The sequence below is a fragment of the Crotalus tigris genome, unplaced genomic scaffold, assembly GCF_016545835.1.
Source record: "Crotalus tigris isolate CLP2741 ecotype Arizona unplaced genomic scaffold, ASM1654583v1 scf7180000018055.714482, whole genome shotgun sequence".
Classification (NCBI taxonomy): Eukaryota; Metazoa; Chordata; class Lepidosauria; order Squamata; family Viperidae; genus Crotalus; species Crotalus tigris.
In genome coordinates, this window is record NW_024096798.1 from 317216 (window position 1) to 337389 (window position 20174).

Consider the following 20174-nt stretch of genomic DNA (forward strand, 5'->3'; position numbering starts at 1 on the left):
CAGCTATTAAGCAAATGACTGCACTTGTTAAGTTAGTCACACGCTTGTTAAGTGAATTTGGCTTCCCCGTTGACTTTGCTTGTCAGAATGTCGCAAATGGTGATCACACAACCCTGGGACATTGCGACCATCATAAATACGAGCCAGTTGGCAAGAATCTGAATTTGGAATCACGTGACCCAGGGACGCTGCGACCGTCACAAATATGAATCAGTGCCAACCGTCTGAACTTTGAACATGTGACTGTGAGGATGTTGCAACGGTCGTAAGTGTGAAAAATGGTCCTAGGTCACTTTTTTCAGTGTCAATTTAATTTCGAACATTCACTAAAGCAGGGGTAGGCCACCTTGCCTCTTTTATGAAGCGTGGACTTCAACTCCCAGAATTCCTGAGCCAGCCACGCTGAGGGGAAAGGGAGAGGCTTCCAAGCTGAGCCATGCTGGCTCAGGAATTCTGGGAGTTGAAGTCCACGAGTCATGAGGGGGCTATAGTTCCCCCATGCTGGCTCAGGAATTCTGGGAGCTGAAGTCCACGAGTCATAAAGCAGCCTAGGCCTAGGCCAGAGATAGGCAACCTTGGCTCTTTTATGACTCGTGAACTTCAACTCCCAGAATTCCTGAGGCAGCATGGCTCAGCTTGGAAACCTCTCCCTTTCCCCTCAGCATGGCTGGCTCAGGAATTCTGGGAGTTGAAGTCCACGAGTTATAAAAGAGCCAAGGTTGCCTACCCCTGCACTAAATGAACCATGGTTGTGTGGAAAACTACCTGTAATCATATGACAAGTAAAACATTCCAGTTGGAACAATAGACAGACCGCTGAAAGGGCTGTTAAAATGGAGAGCCACTTCGGTCTAACAGTGATGGCACCAGGCTAAAAACCAGGAGATTCGCCCTATAACCTGATTTTAATGAAGCCCTGCTACAAACTATAGCTTTATTCGCCATCATTGCTCAACAGATTCACCTACATTTATTTCCTCCAATGTCTAAGCTCGGCCCACTCACCAATGACTCTGGGCAGCTGACAGAAAATAAGAAAGGAAAGATCAGTGTTGACTTAAAAGTCTCTTGTTTTTAATTTAACAGATTGCTCACATGTACTATATTGTTTGTTCCTAATGGTGATGGAGTTCATTCACTTGCTACCCATGTTTCATAAATAAATCTGACACTGCTATTTCCCAGTGAACGGAAACCAATCCACCATCTACCCAATCCACCTGCATGTATTTATTTAATTCGTTAAACTTTATTTGCTACTTCTCTCACCATGGGTCTAATTCTAGACGGCTTACATGGCTTGAAGTCAGACGATTTGAAGAAATGCCTCTCCCCTATTAGAATCCTGCATCCAGTTTTGGTCTCCACTATCTAAAAAATATGTTAAGACTCTAGAAAGAGTGCAGAGAAGAGCAACGAAGATGATTAGGGGGCTGGAGGCTGAACTATATGAAGAACGGTTGCAGGAATTGAGTACGGCTTCTCTAGAGAAAAGAAGGACGAGGGGGGACAGGATAGAAGTCTTCCAATATCTCAGGGTTTGCCATGAAGAAGAGGGAGTCAAGCTGTTCTCCAAAGCGCCTGAAGGCAGGACAAGAAACAACGGATAGAAACTGACCAAAGAGAGAAGCAACCTGGAACTAAGGAGGAATTTCCTGACAGTGAGAACAATTATTCGGTGGAACAACCTGCCTCCAGAAGTTATGAATGCTCCAACACTGGAAGTTTTTAAGAAGAGACTGGACAACCACTTGTCTGGAATGGTATAGGGCTTCCTGCTTGAGCAACGGGTTGGTCTAGAACAGGGGTGTCAAACTCAATTTCATTGAGGGCCGCATCAGCATTGCGGTTGCCCTGGGGAGGGGCGTGGGGGTGTGTGGCCAGGGTGGGTGCGGCCTACTGGGTGGGTGTGGATGAGTGGGTGTGGCCTAGTGGGTAGGCGTGGCCAGCTCTACATCATTCACGTCAAGGGTGCCTGTGGGGGCCTGGGCAGGAGTGGGACAGATCTGAGGGTCTCTGGCAGAACGGGGTGGGACCAGGGCAAGTGCCAAGGCATGGCCCACTGGAGGAGCCTCACTGTTCCTCTCAGGCCATGTGGGGGGGGGGGGCTGGATGGTGGTGCGAGCTGCCCAGAGCCCTGGGCAACAGAGGTCAAATGCCCAGCCTGGCCCTCGAGCACCTGCGGCACCAAGCCCAGCCCCACTTCCCCAAGGGGGCACCCAGCTGCACTTACGTCCTCAAGGCTGCTGCTGCTGTGCTTGCTCTCCTTAGCGAGGTTGCTCATGATGGGCACGAGGGCAAAGTCAGAGGGAGGCCCATTCCCTCCCAATGGAAGGAGACCTGGCTTTGTATCCAAAGCTTCCTTAGCAATAGGGTGGGAGACCCCCAGGATAGGCCAGGAGGAGGGGGCAAGGGGATGTTGAAAGGGCAGCAGGGCAGAACGAAGGCAGGAATTCCCTCAGACCCTCCCTCTCCTTTCCTTCTTTCCTTCCTTCCTTCCTAAGAACAGAGTGGTGGGAAAATATTTGAGATGAGGGAGGGAGAAAGACAGGCAAGAAATGCAGCTGGGGAGGTGTCACCCTTTGTGAGGAATGAAGAAATGCACCATCGCCTGGAAGTGGCCAGCTCATGGCCCTCACCTACTTCACATATCTGGCTTGGTGAGCTCTGGGGGAGGGGATGCCATGAGCAGTGTGAGAGTCAACATTACCTGTGCAATGCCGCCCAGCCCCCAGCCTGCCCGGTTTCGGTAGGCAGCGGGGCGCTCTCCTCACAGCGCCGAGAGGCTGAGCCGAGTAACACAAATCCAAAAAGAAGCGCAATGCCACCCAGCCCTTAGCCTGCCCGGTTTCGGGAGGTAGCGGGGCACTCTCCTCACAGTGCCAAGTGGTTGAGCCGGGGGGGGGGGTGCGAAGCTCGCCAACTTTGCACCTTGCTGCCTGCTGAAACTGGGCAGGCTGGGGGCTAGGCAGCATTGCACTTCTCATCAGATTTGCGCCACCCGGCTCAGCTCTTGGCGCTGTGAGGAGAGCGACCCGCTGCCTGCTGAAACTGGGCAGGCTGGGAGCTGGGCGGCCTTGCGTTTCTTTTTGGATTTGTGTTACCCGGCTCAGCCTCTCAGCACGTAAGGAGAGCGCCCCGCTGCCTGCCAAAACCCCTCCCCCAGAGCCCATCAAGCCAGATATGTGAAGTAGGCGAGGGCCATTTGCTGGCCACTTCCAGGCAATGGTGCATTTCTTCATTCCTCACAAAGGGTGACACTTCCCCAGCATGCACCCAGAGGGCAGGGCCGACGCGGCAGGGGCTGGTTCCTCGCTGTTTCCAGACGGCCTTGTGGAGCTAAGACTGAATGCGTTTCAGCATAGATGGCCACCACAAAATTGTGCATTGGCTCCCGGCCGGCCTGGGCCAGGGCCAAGGCAGCGGGGGGCAGTTCCCTCACTGTTTCCAGGATGGCTTCGCAGGCCACATGAAACCACTTCACGGGCCGCATCCGGCCCCCAGGCCTTGTGTTTGACAGGTCTGGTCTAGAAGATCTCCAGGATCCCTTCCACCTCTGTTATTCTGTTATCTACCTGGCCCACCTGGATGGAGTATGTTACAGGAATGGTCATCGATTAGGGATGCTCATCTGGTGGGACCACAGAAAGGGGTCTTCTCGGTGGTGGCCCTTTTTTTTATGGAACATCACTTTCCTCCGAGATACGGTTGGCCACCACCCGATTGCTTTTCCAAAAGTCTCTTAAAAACGTGGTTTTTGTCAGTGGGCCTGGGGTCCACGAATGGGGCCACTCAAGCGATTCATTTGACTGTGTTGTTGCTGCCACTGAGGGAGAGATGTTACGGGGTTTTATTCTATTTTTTTTTTTTTTTAATTTTGTAAGCCGCTTGGAGCCACCCATGTGTGAGTAAAATAAATAATATATTTCTGGCTTTCAGCTCACAGGGAACAATCCAGTTCGCAATCACGACTTTTTCACAAATTTAGGAACAGCTTTGAAAAGCTCCTAATGGGGCAGCTTTATACTGGAGGACGGTTAAGGAATTAAAACTTAACCCCCACCTCCCTCCTCCGTGTGTCCGGCTCCCTCTTTTGCCCTCTTGTGTTAATGATTTTACCTGGTAATTATTTTACCTGCTGGGTTCTTTCTGTTATGATTGATGGTTTTAATGGTTTTTTTTAGTTTTTATATGCTGTAAGCCGCTCAGAGTTGTTGGATACAAGATGGGCGATAAATGAATGAATGAATGGCAAAGGTCCATAGGGATATCCTGGAATAAATGACCAATCTAGAATAAGGATGCAGCAAGTGAGATTTTTTTCAATGGTCAAAAGCTAAACTCATTCATTGGTTAAGAGGGAACCTGAGTGTCCAGAAGGAAGAGGCTGTTTCCCCAATCGAGATTTTGGATGGAGTGTCACCTTACATCTTTTCTTTAAAGTTGGTCACTTCTAAAGAGAGACTCTAAATCAGGGGTCCCCAACTCCCGGCACTGGTCCGCAGCATGCCAGCAACTGTACCCCGCCAACAAGCAAAGCTCCATCCACCATATGCAGGCAGCATACAAAGCCACACCTCCTCTAGTCGGTGGAAAAACCTCTCTCTATGGAACCGATCCTTGGTGCCCAAAAGGTTGGGGGCCTCTGCCCTAGATCAGGGGTCCCCAATGCAAAGGGGAGGGATGCCTTTACACGCACGTGTGTGCTCGAAGGGGGCTGAAAGCGCACGCACGAATGGGGCCACGATTGCGCACACGATGTGGGGGGGAGGCGTGTGCGCTCTCAGCGACGATGGCGTCCGCATGCCGCCGCAATGCTAGTGCTCACGATACTAGCTAGTGCATACACGCTGGCCAGCCCCTCAGGTGGCCCAGTGGCCAACAGCTCCCGGCCAGGTAGTAGACTGCGGCCCACAGTTTGGGGACCTCTGCCCTGGATGACAGCCATGGTACAATTCCCAGCTCAGGCAGACAAAAGAAGCGCCATCTTCTAGCAGGCTTGAAGGCAGAGCAGAAGGTATGGTAGATGCTTACCTTCACTGTGCTGGCTACCTGCGCTGCCCCCTCCGTAGCTGTAACCTGGCTCAGGAAATCCAGGATGTGGGTTGTAGGGGTGTGGAGGGGGATACTGGTAAGGAAAAGCTATAGGCCAGGGGGCCGCTCCTGGGTGGGGTAACGGGGCCAGCGTGTCCTGGTCGGAGGCCCCACTCGATCCATCGTGGTCATGCAAGGAGAGGTTGGCCATATCTGCAAGAAGAAAGAGGCACAAAAAAACCCCCAGCAAAGGTTAAATCAGCAGTCCCCAATCTTCCCGGCTTTGCGGACTAGCAGTGGGGGGGGGGAGGATGGTTACATGCAAGCTTAACGCTCAGCTACAAATATTCTCCTTTGTTGTGATTATTTTATCAGTGGCCCCATCCCAAGACGGAAGAAAAAGACAAGGAGACGTGCAGGATTTAGCAATCCACTCGGGCTCTGCTCTGCACAGCGTCTCCCTGTCGCTTGTTCAGGATAAGGGTGCCTTCTGCAACTCCTCACCCCGCCCATCGGGATCACCCGTCTGCTTTTTTTTTTCCCCCCTTTCCTGCTAAATCATCTTTTTCTGCTAAATCACCCCTTCCTTCCTTCTCAAACACTTCACAGGCAAAAATGTCTTTAACTGAAAACACTCTGCTTTGATCACTGGGCTGCAGCCAGCTTGAAAACACCCAAATAGGCCGTTCAAATGAATTCTGGAACATTTTCAAGCAAAGCAAAGAAAAAAACAGACAAAGAAAAGAAGCATCCCAGTCAGCTTGGAATGGTTCCAAAATGATCAAAACTCCCTGTTTCAAGATGAAAAAGTTTTGAGTTTGAACTACAGGCGGTCCTGGACTTACAACTTTTCTTTTAGTGACCATTTGAAGTTAGGACGCTGAAAAAAGGGACTTAATGACCACTTTTTCCACACTTAGGACCACTGCGGTGTATCCCTGTGGTCATGTGATCAAAATTTAGTCTGTTTGGCAACTGACTCCTAATTTATGACTGTTGCAGTGTCCTGGGGTCATGTGATCCCCTCCTGCGACCTTCTGACAAGCAAAATCAAAAGAGTCACTTAACAACCGTGTTGCTAATTTAACACCGGCAGTGATTCACTTAACAAACCGTGGCCAGGGAGGTCCTAAAATGGGGCAAAACTCGCTTAACAACTGCCTCACTTAGCAACAGAAAATTTTGGGGTCGTAATTCGAGGACTTCCTGCTTTTGGGCCTCCCCCTCCTTCCTAGCCCGTAGCCGTGATTATAAGCCGTACTTCCACAGATGTCTCCAAAGATGTAGTAGCACTGCTCCGAGAAGGTGATCTTGTTGACCGTGTGGCGGATATAACCAGCCTTCAACAGGTTGCTGGCATACTTGCGAGACTCTCGCCGGTCCGTAAAGCCCTCCACATGATGGTACAGCCAATCGACCACATCCGAACCTGGCAAGGGGCAGAAGCAAGCAAGACCGAACAAGAAAGTGAGGCAACGACAAATGGAAGGCGGTATATGGTGGTTAGGATAGCGCTGGCACTGGGGGGTGCTCAGCTTTTGAGGCCTACCTCGGCTACAGAAATTCTCAGCATGACATGGGGCCTTGTCATTAGCTTGTAGGGTTTATTCCTCTGCAGAGGTGGGGAACGATGGCCCCTTTGTGACCTGTGGACTCCCAGAATTCCTGAGCCACCATGGCTGTCTTAGGAATTCTGGGAGTTGAAGTCCCTCATAACAGTCTCAATAATACTGGGAGTTGAAGTCCACAGGTCGTAAAAAGATTGGGCAACTATGGCCCCTTTATGACCCGTGGACTTCAACTCCCAAAATTCCTCAGCCAGCACGGCTGTCTTAGGAATTCTGGGAGTTGAAGTCCCTCATGACTGTTTCAATAATACCGGGAGTTGAAGTCCACAGGTCGTAAAAAGATTGGGCAACTATGGCCCCTGTATGATCTGTGGACTTCAACTCCCAAAATTCCTCAGCCAGCACGGCTGTCTTAGGAATTCTGGGAGTTGAAGTCCCTCATGACTGTCTCAATAATACTGGGAGTTGAAGTCCACAGGTCGTAAAAAGATTGGGCAACTATGGCCCCTGTATGATCTGTGGACTTCAATTCCCAGAATTCCTGAGCCAGCACAGCTGTCTCAGGAATTCTGGGAGTTGGAAGTCCCTCATGACTGTCTCAGGAATACTGGGAGTTGAAGTCCACAGGTCGTAAAAGGGCCATCGTTCCCCACCCCTGCTGTAGAGGAAAAAACAGCATTTTTCCCCTTCATTTTTTGTCACTGAAGCCCAAGCAAAGTGTATGCGATAGGAAAAAAAATAACTTTTTTTTGTGACAGGCCATTTGGGGAACTCACAATGAATTGCTTCCCATTCCAAAAGATTCATTCCCGGGAAATGAATGAACTATTGTGACCAGATTGGTACCAGTTTAGAATTAAAATGGCAATGCTGCCTCTGAGAATTCTGGGAGTTGAAATTCACAGAAAATGGCTAAGGCTGGGAAACACATGTGTTACACAACACATCACTTCTATGCAGAACACATTATTATTTTGGGGGGGGGGGAAAGTCCATTTTAAATCTTGGTATGGGATATGCTCAAGAAATCTACCCACCCTTACTTGAAAACAAACCCAATCAGGTTCATTAAGACTGAATGTTGCAATCAAAATATAGTATCCATGGATGGATTCAACCTAGTGGGGACTTAACCTTAGCAGCTTGAATGAGTAAATCACGAGCAATCAGAACTCAGTGAGGTGAGTGCAGCAGTTGTAAAAATGAGGCCAGGAGTAAAGGAGAATAAGTAGATCCAGAAACTACGTTGGAGGGAACTCAGCTAGAAAAGCTAAGCGCGAATAACGAGTTGAGAAGTGTGCAAAAGATAACAAAAAATATAAACCCCATTAAAAAACAAAGTAAACCGGACAAAAGTACCTGTGCATGCCAGAAATAAAAAAAAAAAAGCCAAAAGGGGGAGTATTTATTTATTTAAATAATATAAATGTCCCCTCCCCAGTTCAGACTCTGACTCCTGATGGATAACAATTAGATTGAAGCGAATATAAAAACCCACAAAATTAAGAACAAGAAACCAACGGGACATGATACAACCCAGGCGAGACCACAATGACTCAGTCAAAAAATTTGTTTCAGAAGGCTTATCCATCACCCTGACTGAGTCTTGGAAAAGCAAAGTCATTAACATCTTAAGGAAGGCCAGTAGGGGCAGGACCATCAAGGGTGGAGTATGTCACTAAGAGAAAACTGGTGTAACCATCATGGGCAATGGGGATAAGCCATGCCCAACGAATGCTCCTTGATGATCCCACTTTAGCTTGGAGGGAAGCATGGAGTCGGGCCGGAGGGCTCTGTCTTGGACCTGATGCTCTCGAACATTTTTATGAATGACTTGGAAGAAAGAGTTGAGGGGACGCTTGTCAAGTTGACAACTGAGGCAAAGGTGAGAGGGGCGGTAAATGATTTAGATGAGAGAGAGAGAGAGAGAGAGAGAGAGAGAGAGAGAAGAGAGAGAAAAGAGTGAAAGATAGAGAAGAGAATGAGAGAATGAGAGAGAAGAGAGAAAGAGAGAATGAGAGAGAAAAGAAAGAGAAGAAAGAAAGAGAGAGAAGAGAGAATGAGAGAGAGAGAAAGAGAGGAGAGAGAAAGGACAGAGAGAGAATGAGAGAGAAAGAAGAGAGGACAGAGAGAATGAGAGAGAGAGAAGAAAGAGAGAAGAAAGAATGAGAGAGAAGAGAAAATGAGAGAAGAGAGAGAGGACAGAGAGAGAATGAGAGAGAGAGAAAGAGAAGAGAGAGAGGACAGAGAGAGGAGAGAGAGAAAGAGAAAGAGAAGAGAATGAAAGAGAGAGAGAATGAGAGAGAGAGAAGAGAATGAGAGAGAAGAAAGAGAAGAAAGAATGAGAGAGAGAGAAAGAGAGAAGAGAGGACAGAGAGAGAAGAGAAAGAGAGAGGAAGAGAATGAGAGAGAGAGAGAGAGAAGAAAGAGAGAGAAGAAAGAATGAGAGAGAGAGAAAGAGAGAAGAGAGGACAGAGAGAGAAGAGAAAGAGAGAGGAAGAGAATGAGAGAGAGAGAGAGAGAAGAAAGAGAGAGAAGAAAGAATGAGAGAGAGAGAAGAGAGGACAGAGAGAAGGGAATGAGAGAGAGAAAGAGAAGAGAATGAGAGAGAGAAGAGAGAGAAGAAAGAATGAGAGAAAGAGGGGAGAGAGGACAGAGAGAATGAGAGAGAAGAGAATGAGAGAGAGAGAAGAAAGAGAGAAGAAAGAATGAGAGAGAAGAGAAAATGAGAGAAGAGAGAGAGGACAGAGAGAGAAGAGAGAGAGAGAAAGAGAAAGAGAAGAGAATGAGAGAGAGAGAGAGAGAGAGAGAGAAGAAAGAGACAGGACAGAGAGAGAATGAGAGAGAGAAGAAAGAGAGAAGAAAGAATGAGAGAAGAGAGAGAGGACAGAGAGAGAATGAGAGAGAGAGAAAGAGAAGAGAGAGAGGACAGAGAGAGAAGAGAGAGAGAGAAAGAGAAAGAGAAGAGAATGAGAGAGAGAGAAGAGAATGAGAGAGAGAGAAGAAAGAGAGAAGAAAGAATGAGAGAGAAGAGAAAATGAGAGGAGAGAGAGAGGACAGAGAGAGAATGAGAGAGAGAGAAAGAGAAGAGAGAGAGGACAGAGAGAGAAGAGAGAGAGAGAAAGAGAAAGAGAAGAGAATGAGAGAGAAAGAGAAGAGAATGAGAGAGAGAGAGAAGAAAGAGACAGGACAGAGAGAGAATGAGAGAGAGAGAAGAGAATGAGAGAAGACAGAGATTAAAAAAAGCTTTAGACAGGCTCGGGCGATGGACTGAAATGAATAGAATGGAATTTAACAGGACAAAATATTGAAATCTGGACAGAAGTATACATGTGAAAAGGAACTGGGTGTCCTTCTCAACCACAAATGAAACATGACTCAGCAGAGGGATTCTGCTGCTAAACACACAAGGGTTATCTTGGAAAGCATTAACGGGCACAAAGTTCATATCGCAGGAAGCAACTGTTCTGTTCGTGTCAGATTCTACTCGATTCCTGTGTCCATTTCTCCATACCACAGCGCAAGAAGGAAAGCAAGAAACAAACTCTCTTGTTGACTTCTTTTATATATAGAAAAGTCTAGTGGTTAAAGGCACCAGGCGAGAAAGCAAGAGACTATGAATTCTAGTCCCGCCTCAGACATGAAAGCCATCTGGGTGACTTTGGGCCAATCACCAGGAGACAGGGAGTTCTAGTCCCGCCTCAGACATGAAAGCCAGCTGGGTGACTTTGGGCCAATCACCAGGAGACAGGGAGTTGTAGTCCCGCCTCAGACATGAAAGCCAGCTGGGTGACTTTGGGCCAATCACGCCCTCTCAGACCAATTCACCTCACAGGATTGTTGTTGTGGGGAAAATAGGAAGAGGAAGATGTGTTGAATATGTTTGCCACCGTGAATTATTTGTGAAACTAATAAAGGCGGGATAGATAGATAGATAGAGAGAGAAAGAGAGAGAGAGAGAGAGAGAGAGAAAGAAAGAAAGAAAGATAGATAGGATAGAGATAGATAGATAGATAGATAGATAGATAGATAGATAGATAGATAGATAGATAGATAGATAGATAGATAGATAGAGACAGATAGATAAATGGAGAGAGAGAGAGAGAGAGAAAGATAGATAGGATATAGATAGATAGATAGATAGATAGATAGATAGATAGATAGATAGATAGATAGATAGATAGATAGATAGACAGACAGACAGACAGACAGACAGACAGACAGACAGACAGACACAGGAATACAGAGACAATGATGAAGGAGAAAGAAACTCAGCACGCAATTCAGACAAGACTTAGCCTGAACCCCCTCCTCCACCTACAATATGGCTATAATATCTTCTCTATAAACTTCTTTATAGGGATGTGGTTTTAAGGTGGCAGACATGAAGCAATTTGAACGTAGGAATTGGCTGTCAAAATTCTGTGGAGGAGGACCTAAAGATGAACAGATTCCTCAGTTGTTCTTTAGCCTAGCTGGCTCAGGAATTCTGGTGTAGTTCCCCACCTCTGCTCTCTACAGCAACACTGGTTATCTTTCTGTCTCTGTCTATGCATTGGTTATCTTTCTGTCTCTGTCTATGCACTCCAGCTACCTATTTGAGAGACCCACTGAAGACGTAGCCCAGGGGTCTTCAAACTTGTCCCTTTTAGGACTTGTGGACTTCAACTCCCAGAATTCCTCAGCCAGGCACGTGTGCCTGGCTGAGGAATTCTGGGAGTTGAAGTCCACAAGTCCTAAAAGGGACAAGTTTGAAGAGCCCTGGCTTAGCAGCTCTCAATCACCACCCTCCCCCGGGCTCCTCTAGTCAGCCTTACCAATGAAGGCACTGGGAATGGTGATCTTCAGCCACATGCGGTCACGCACCTCCAAGCCCGACTCCGGTGAGGCCATGGCTTTGACAATGGTGGCCATATCGCTATGGATGGAGAGGTGAAAGTCATCAAGACCTGTACAAAAGGAAGGAAGGAAGGTGGAGGAATGCACGTTGAGCACCGCCTACAGATTCCGACGTTCTCCAGATCTGTCAACCAGAGATCCTGGGAATCCAACACATTTAAGGAATAGAGAACTGGGGAAGGCTGCAAGAGAGATGGAGGCTGGGAAACCGATAGGCATCTCCTAAGAAGCCACTGGGATCGACAGTCTCCCTCTGAATAGGACTCTTTCTTAAACCTCTGGTGCAGGTCAAAAACTGCTGTGAAGTCAAGGGTCTTCCCAAGGAACCATTTTTTTAAAAAAAAAAATTCAGCAAATGATCTGTTTCTGCCTGACATGACTTGTAACTGCTTTGTTCTTCTACTTTGAATTTTCTTTTAAAAAACTAAGGACAGCTGCGCTGGGATTTTTTTTTTTTTTCATTTCCCCCAAACAGGAAGTGATCGGATCAAGGCCAAGTTGATAATAATGATAATAATAATGATAATAGTAGTAGTAGTAGTAGTAGTAGTAGTAGTAGTAGTAGTAAAGTTGGAAGGGACCTTGGAGGTCATCTAGTCTAACCCCCTGCTCAGACAGGAAACCCTATACCATTTCGGACAAATGACTGTCCAGTCTCTTCTTAAAAACTTCCAGTGTTGGAGCATCCACCGCTTCTGGAGGCAGGTGGTTCCACTGGTTAATTGTTCTAATTGTCAGGAAGTTTCTCCTTAGTTCTAGGTTGCTTCTCTCCTTGCTTAGTTTCCACCCGTTGCTTCTTGTCCTGCCTTCAGGCGCTTTGGAGAATAGCTTGACTCCCTCTTCTTTGGGGCAGCCCCTGAGATATTGGAACACTGCTATCATGTCCCCCCTCGTCCTTTTCTTCATTAAACTAGACATACCCAATTCCAGCAACCGTTCCTTATATGTTTTAGCCTCCAGTCCCCTAATCGTCTTTGTTGCTCTTCTCTGCACTCTTTCTAGAGTCTCAGCATCTTTTTTACATCGTGGTGACCAAAATTGGATGCAGTATTCCAAGTGTGGCTTTACCAAGGCATTGTAAAGTGGTATTAACACTTCACGTGATCTTGATTCTATCCCTCTGTTAATGCAGCCCAGCTCTCTGTTAACGCAGCCTAGATTTCAGGAACACCCAAGCCTGAGGTCTCCCAGATGTTTCACGTGGCCAAACTGATATTCCATAGCCAGTGATGTGCAAAATATTTCCAGCTCCAAATTCTCTCCTGTTTCACTTCAAAATTTTGATTCCTAACCTTCCCGGAAAGGTGACCAGGGCTTGTTTCACTAGCCTGGAAGTCAGCTAAATTTGAGGCATCCCAGAAAGGCCCACCGATGATGCCACGGCAACCTGCCACCAAATTTCTATCTGTTTTTTTGCGCACACACCGCAATCGCCGTCTTCGTTTTTTCGACCACATTTGTAACCCAGGAAACAGCTCAAAATGAGCGTGTTTGAGATTGGATCATGACTGAGAAACTCCACAAGTCAACTGTTCTGTGCTCAAAAGCCACGGCTTATTCAAATTGTCCTACGTGGCTGTTCTCCCAAACCCAATCAGTAGCTATCCCTTCACCATCTCCAGATCTTCCTCATGGCCACAATAGTTCCAGTAAGGATCCTGTCCTTTTTTGTTCTAGTGCCCCCTAGGCTCCCTTGGGCTTTAGTCACACTTCCCCCCACTTCCTTACCCATCAGGCAAAGTAGGCAAGAAGTCTTCTGCCCATGTTGTTCCACAAGCTTGCTCTGAAACAAAATACAGGTAGTCCTCAACTAATGCCCGCGATCGGGACCGGGATTTCTGTTGCAAAGCAAGGCAAGGGAAGCCGTGCCTCGTTTTTACAAACTTTTTTTGCAGTGCTTGTTAGGCAAATCACTGCAGCTGTTAAGTGATTCATGCGGTCGTTAAGCAAATCCACACACACAAACACACACACACACACACACACACACACACCGGATTGTCTTTGCTTGTCAGAAGCCAGTGCAAAAAGTTGCCAATGGAGATCACTTGCCCCCAGGACATTGCAACCGTTGTAAATACATGCCAGTTGCCAAGCACCCAATCGTGGGGAGGCAGTCGTTAAGTGTGAGAACCAGTTATAAGTCAGCTAAAGAAACGGTCGTAAATCGTGGACTATCTGTACTGCCTTCCCTTACCACGGCCGCTCTGCTTTATAGGCCGTGGCGCCTCTCTGGAAGCTAGTCCCAGCTTGATCAGTAGGAGCCGACCAAGGCTTTACCCCCTTCTCACAGCTAGTGTTCCCCTAGGGCAGGGGTAGGCAATCTTGGCTCTTTTATGATTCGTGGACTTCAGCTCCCAGAATTCCTGAGCCAGCCATGCTGAGGGGAAAGGGAGAGGTTTCCAAGCTGAGCCAGGCTGGCTCAGGAATTCTGGGAGTTTATTTATTTATTTATTTATGAGACTTATATACCGCTTTAAGTGCAAGCACTCTCTAAGCGGTGTACACCAGTAAGCAATGTATATATATATTTACATTGCCACCAACAATCTGGGTCCTCATTTTACCTACCCCGGAAGGATGGAAGGCTGAGTCAACCTTGAGCCGGTGAGATTTGAACCGCTGACCTGCTGAACACAGTCAGCTAAAGTGGCCTGCAGTACTGCACTCTAACTGCTGCGCCACCTCGGCTCATGTTGAAGTCCACCAGTTGAAGTCCACCAGTCATAAAAGAGCTCAGGTTGCTTACCCCTGGTCTAGGGATACTCACCAGACTTTTCTAATTGATCATCTATAGGAATAGCCAGAGGGATAATAATAATAATAATAGTAGTAGTAGTAGTAGTAGTAGTAGTAGTAGTAATAAAGTTGGAAGGGACCTTGGAGGTCATCTAGTCCAACCCCCTACTCAGGCAGGAAACCCTATACCATTTCAGACAAATGGCTGTCCAGTCTCTTCTTAAAAATTTCCAGTGTTGGAGCATTCACCGCTTCTGGAGGCAGGTGGTTCCACTGGTTAATTGTTCTAACTGTCAGGAAGTTTCTCCTTAGTTCTAGGTTGCTTCTCTTCTTGATTAGTTTCCATCCGTTGCTTCTTGTCCTGCCTTCAGGCACTTTGGAGAAGAGCTTGACTCCCTCTTCTTTGGGGCAACCCCTGAGATACTGGAAGGCTGTTATCCTATCCCCCCTCGTCCTTCTCTTCATTAAACTAGTCATACCCAATTCCAGCAACTGTTCCTTGTATGTTTTAGCCTCCAGTCCCCTAATCATCTTTGTTGCTCTTCTCTGTACTCTTTTCTAGAGTCTCAGCATCTTCTTTACATCGTGGTGACCAAAACTGGATGCCGTATTCCAAGTGTGGCCTTACCAAGGCCTTGTAAAGTGGTATTAACACTTCGCGTGATCTTGATTCTCTCCCTCTGTGAATGCAGCCCAGCACTGTGTTTGGACTAGAAGACCTCCAAGGTCCCTTCCTTCCAGCGCTATGATTCTATGATCACCCTTGTCAAAATGATTAGTGGTCCACAAGTCATAAAGGGGCCATCATTCCCCACCCTGATTTAGGTCAACTTCCACGAGGAGTCCTTGACTTACAGAGCAGTTCCTTTAGTGGCCGTTCATAGTTACAACGGCACTGAACAAAGCGACCTAACCGTTTTTCACACTTACCACCGTTGCAGCATCCCCATGGTCACGTGATCAAAGTTCAGATGCTTAGCAGCCGACCCGTATTTATGACGGTCCCGGGGTTACCTGGTGACCTTCTGTCAAGCCAAGTCAACGGGGAAGCCAGATTCACTTAACAACCGTGTTATTAACTTAACAACTGTAGTGATTCACCAAGAAAGCGTGTAAAGCATGAGGCAAAACTCACTTTAACAACTGTCTCACTTAGCAACAGAACTCTGGGGCTCAACTGTGGTCGTGAGTGGAGGACTACCCTACTTCCTCCTGGCTGACTGTCTGAATTTCTCTACTTCCCTCTTGGTATGTTGAGATGCCTGCACATCTTTTCAAGAGGGACTCCACGTCCCTGCTCAGTACGTCAGAGTCTACCGGGAAAGCAATCCTTAGTTACTGAGGGTCAGATCCTTCTTCCACCAAGGAGAACTCGGCCCTGTCCAGGTATGATTCCTATCAGATGAGGTGTGCAGGTGACGGGAAGCCAAGCAGGAGTGGGACATGCGCGGACACAAGAACTTACGTTCCGTTTCCGGGATGGAGCTGGTGATGGAGGAGCTGGTGGAAGTGATTGTGCTCATGGATGGGCTCATACCGTAGGCAGGGAAGGTGCCGGTCATCGCCGCGGTGTGGGACACCCAAGCTGCCGGGTCGATGGGTCGGATAGGCTCGCCTGAAAGGGAACACGGACCCGGTGAGAAGGCCGCCTCCGCAACCGTCATCCCCCTACGCTGGACCCAAAAACCTCTGGGCAGCCCTGTCCTCCCCCGAGTGTCAGCCGGGACTCACCCGGATCGGAGCACGGAGAGTCCGGCCCAGCCCAGATTCGCTGGGGAGCAACTGGGGGAGAAAAGAGAGGGGTGATCAGCAAGAGGGACACAGAGAGAGAGAGAGAGAGATCCACCTGGCGCCCAGGGATTAGCAGGCAGGGGAGGGGACGTCCATGCAGGGAAAGGACTGGTCTGAGCTGGGATGGAGCGGGAAAGCAGCCGCCAAGTAGGAAGTCCCAGAAGACGGCAGGAGAAAGGCAAAAGAGGAAGGAAGGAAGAGCAGCGCAGAGAGAAGAAAGCGGGAGAATCCCCGTGGCTTTCTCGCACATTACAAGCCCATTGATGCATTTAGCCAAAAGGAGGGTCTATGGCAGGGGTAGGCAACCTCGGCTCTTTTATGACTCATGGACCAACTCCATAGCTGGCTCAGGAATTCTGGGAGTTGAAGTCCATGGGTCATAAAAGAGCCGAGGTTGCCTACCGCTGGTTTATGGAGATTCTCAATCATCCAGCTCTTGGTTGTCCCAGGGGTGCTTTTCCGAAAGGCAACTGGATTTTCTCCCCCCCTTGAAAACGCTGCGCTTCTCATCCAAGAAGCTTCATCTTGGATGAGATGGGAAGCATTTTCAAGAAAAAACAAAACGAGGAGATCCAGTGGCCTTTCGGAAAAGCAACTCCAGGGCCTTCCTGGGAATGTCTCAGTTACTTCTCAAAAGTCTCTCTCTACGTGTAGAAAAGGAGCATTTTCAAGGAGCTGCTAACCTTTTCTGCCAAGCCTTGAGCATTGACCAAGCCTATAAATCTCAATAACCGTATCGCTCCAAGAGCTGTAGGTTTGCCCTACTGATTTTATCTCGGCTTTTGGTCTTTTCACCCTCAAACGAAGGGGGGGTGAAGTACAGGTAGTCTTTGACTTACGACCAAAATTGAGCCCAAAATATTTGTTGCTCAGCTGTTGAGTGAGTTTTGCTCCCATTTTACAACTTTTCTTGCCACAGTCGGTAAGTGAATCACCGCAGTTGTTAAGGGGATAGCACGGTTGTTAAGTGAATCTGCGATGCCCCCATTGACTTTGCTCGTCAGAAGGTCGCAAAACGGGAACACGTGACCCCGGGACGCTGCGACCGTCATAAACACGAGTCAGCTGCCAAGCCTCCGAATTTTGATCACGTGAGCACGGAGACGCTGCAACTGCCGTTAAGTGCGAAAAATGGTCATGAGTTCCTTTGTTTCCAGTTCCGTTGTAACTTTGAATGGTCACTAAATGAACCGTTGTAAGTGGAGGACCACCTGTATATATTCATAATAGCAGGTAGCGCCCTAGACTTACAACAATTTACTTAGTCGCCATCTGAAGCTACAACCACACCAGAAAAAAGTGATTTATGACCGTATTTCATACTTACAACCGTGGCAGCATCCCCCATGGTCACGTGATCCAAATGCAAATGCTTGGCGACTGGTTCGTATTTATAACGGTCGCAGCGTCCCGGGGTCATGTGATCCTTTTGCGGCCTTCTGACGAGAAAAGTCAATGGGCGATCCCACTTAACCGTGTTATTAACTTAAGAACCGCAATGATTCACTTAACATCTCCGACGAGACAGGTCATAAAATGGGGCAAAAGTCACCTAACAACTGTCTCACTTAGCAACAGAAATTTTGGGCTCAATTGTGGTCGTAACCCGAGGACTTCCTGCATGACTGTTCCTCCGTACGGGGATTGGAAACCGTCAGGCCTTTAGATGCGTTTGCGGTCAACATGAGTGGAGGTCCATCCTGTCTTTCTTTCGTCTCGTCTGGTTTTGTCATTGTTATTCACTTCTGGGTTTTTAAATCTTCTTAACTATTTGTACGGAGAGTTGGGGCATGTAATTTTAATTTTTAAAAAAAGGTTATTATTGTGGTTATCATCACCCCCCCCCCCACCAGTCATGTTAACTGATTTCATGTCGTCAAGTTGAGGTCGACTCTAAATGGACCGCCGAGATTCATCTTCTCTGCAATGATCTGCTTTCCTACAATGATCCTTCTGGTCTTCCGATAATTTTGTTTTGTTTTGTTTTGAACAAAACGCTTCAGCTCCGTGCTCTATAAAATCGACTTGTCACGTACATGCCTGACCCGAAGAAACTACAGGCAGAGGTTCACTTACTCCTGGGTAACGAGAAGCAGCCCCTGGGAGTCGGATCCCAGCACTTGGCGACCGTCAACGTGATGGGCCTGCAGCAAAACACAAAGGTTGGCATCCTGCAAGTTGCTTTATAACGTGCCCCATCGCTGGCATTTCCCTCAGGGCAAAACAAAAAACAAAACCAAAAAAAAACCATGACAGCTTCGCCCCACTCCAGTCCCAGAAAGCATTTGAGGAATTCCTACATCCTTTGAGTACATGACGGAAAAGACAGCCCGTAATTCAGCCTTAACAGCATCTGCAGGGCCATCAAAGCCCAGAATGAGCAGCTTTCACTAAAGAGATTGGCTGCACTTATTTTTGTTATTTGCTGGACTGCAATCACTTGCATAACAACAACAACAACAATTTTACTGTGTTTCCCCGAAAATATGACCAGGTCTTTTTTTTTTGCCTCCAAAAGAGGCACCAGGTCTTATTTTCAGGGTAGGCCTTACCTCACCTCCAACATCGACAGCCCCACCCAGCTGGTCCACTTCTTCTGGGGCCGACGTTCTGCAGCTGCATTCGGGTCTGCATTTTGCAGTCAGGCCTTTCCAGAAGGCCTAAGCCGCCGAGTACCGAGCTATGGATTCAATCCATAGCTTGGTGCTCGGCTGCTGAGCTCTTGCAGAACCTTTGAATCCAAAGCTCGGTTCTTGGCTACACAGGCCTTCCGGAAAGCCCCGTGACTGAAAAACGCAGGCCTGGCTGCAGAAGAGGCCTCAGAAGAAAAAGGGGGCCGGCGAGGAGAGGCCTGGCTGCAAGTGGGTGTGGGGCGGGTTGGGCAGCTCCACACCCACACCCCCAGCTTGATTTTTAGGTGTGTGCCTCACCCAAAACTAGGGCTTATTTTGGGGGTAGGGCTCACCCCAAAAAATCAAGCTAGGGCTTATTGTTGGTGTAGGCCTTGCTTTCGGAGAAACACGGTATAAGGAAGGCCGGTTTTATCATCTCTGTAGAATACCAGAGATGCTAAGGCTGAAAACTGGTGATTTGCCCATATTGTATGAGAGCAGAATTCTACGACCACCTGAGGGCACAGCTAAACAACTGAACCTTTGCCTCTCTGCCCAGACAACTACACCATTCAAGCCTGCGCCGAAAGGAAACTGGGACCAAAGAGGCTGGAGAGATGGCCTACCCCGGCTTGTGCACAATTTCCCTCAGCACTCGTACGGCATCGTCGTTACTCATATTCTCAAAATTGGTGTCGTTCACCTGCAAAGATAAATCAAAGAATTCGGGGGAATTCGGGGCTGGGGAATTCTGGGAATTGAAGTTCACACATCTTAAAAGTTGCCAGGGTGGACAAACACTGCTCTTGCATTACTCCAGGCACGAGCAAAGCACCTGTGCTGCTTTTTTAACTTAAGTTTCCTATTTATCACCTGAACGGGAGCTCAAGTGTTCCATAAAAGAGGTACCTGCAGCAACATGTCTCCGGGTTCAATTCTTCCATCAGCTGCAACAGCACCTCCCTTCATAATGGAACCAATGTAGATACCTCCGTCGCCACGTTCGTTGCTTTGCCCAACAATGGAGATGCCTAGGAAATTGTATTTCTCTGCAGAAAAGGGGATGTGCGGTTAGAACATTCCCCCAAGCCCAAAGGCACTATTTGGTCTATCCAATCATTTGTGATCAGGTAAGGTAAGATAAAACCTTTATTATCATGTTTTCACAGTGAGCATACTGGCCCACGTTAAAAATGAAATTCTGCTGCATGCTCTCAAAAGAAACTATCTACCCATACACATACATAACGCACATATACACATGCTATACACATACATATACATACATACATACATATGTTTTCTGAGGTTTTCGCGGGTGTTTGTATGTAAGTCTTTGGTTGTTCGGGTTTTCTCCCGCGTAAAATTGGAAGTGTCTTGGCGACGTTTCGACGAAGTCCCATTCGTCATCTTCAGGCTGGTGTTTTCGGCTTCGTGCTTCGAGGAACAATGTGTGGTCTTAGCTGTTTCCTCCTTTTAACTGCCAATGGGGGTATCTTAAACCCCCCTGCAACTCAGACTAACCTGAGCA

At 47.8% G+C, this 20174-nt stretch overlaps 1 protein-coding gene across 3 annotated transcripts in view; it reads right to left on the reverse strand.

The window, feature by feature from the left end:
• DVL3 (dishevelled segment polarity protein 3) overlaps positions 1-20174 on the reverse strand; it is a 74229-nt gene that overhangs the window by 4017 nt on the left and 50038 nt on the right. For 2 of the 3 annotated variants that reach the window (XM_039347209.1, XM_039347210.1), the window contains exons 8-14: positions 19553-19692; positions 19270-19346; positions 18108-18175; positions 15706-15855; positions 11420-11551; positions 6296-6463; positions 5035-5247 (exon numbers count right to left, since the gene is read on the reverse strand). In XM_039347209.1, coding sequence (XP_039203143.1) covers positions 5035-5247; positions 6296-6463; positions 11420-11551; positions 15706-15855; positions 18108-18175; positions 19270-19346; positions 19553-19692 — 948 coding nt within the window. Of the gene's footprint in view, positions 1-5034; positions 5248-6295; positions 6464-11419; positions 11552-15705; positions 15856-15971; positions 16023-18107; positions 18176-19269; positions 19347-19552; positions 19693-20174 lie in introns of all 3 variants that reach the window. The other variant, XM_039347208.1, reaches the window with a different exon arrangement.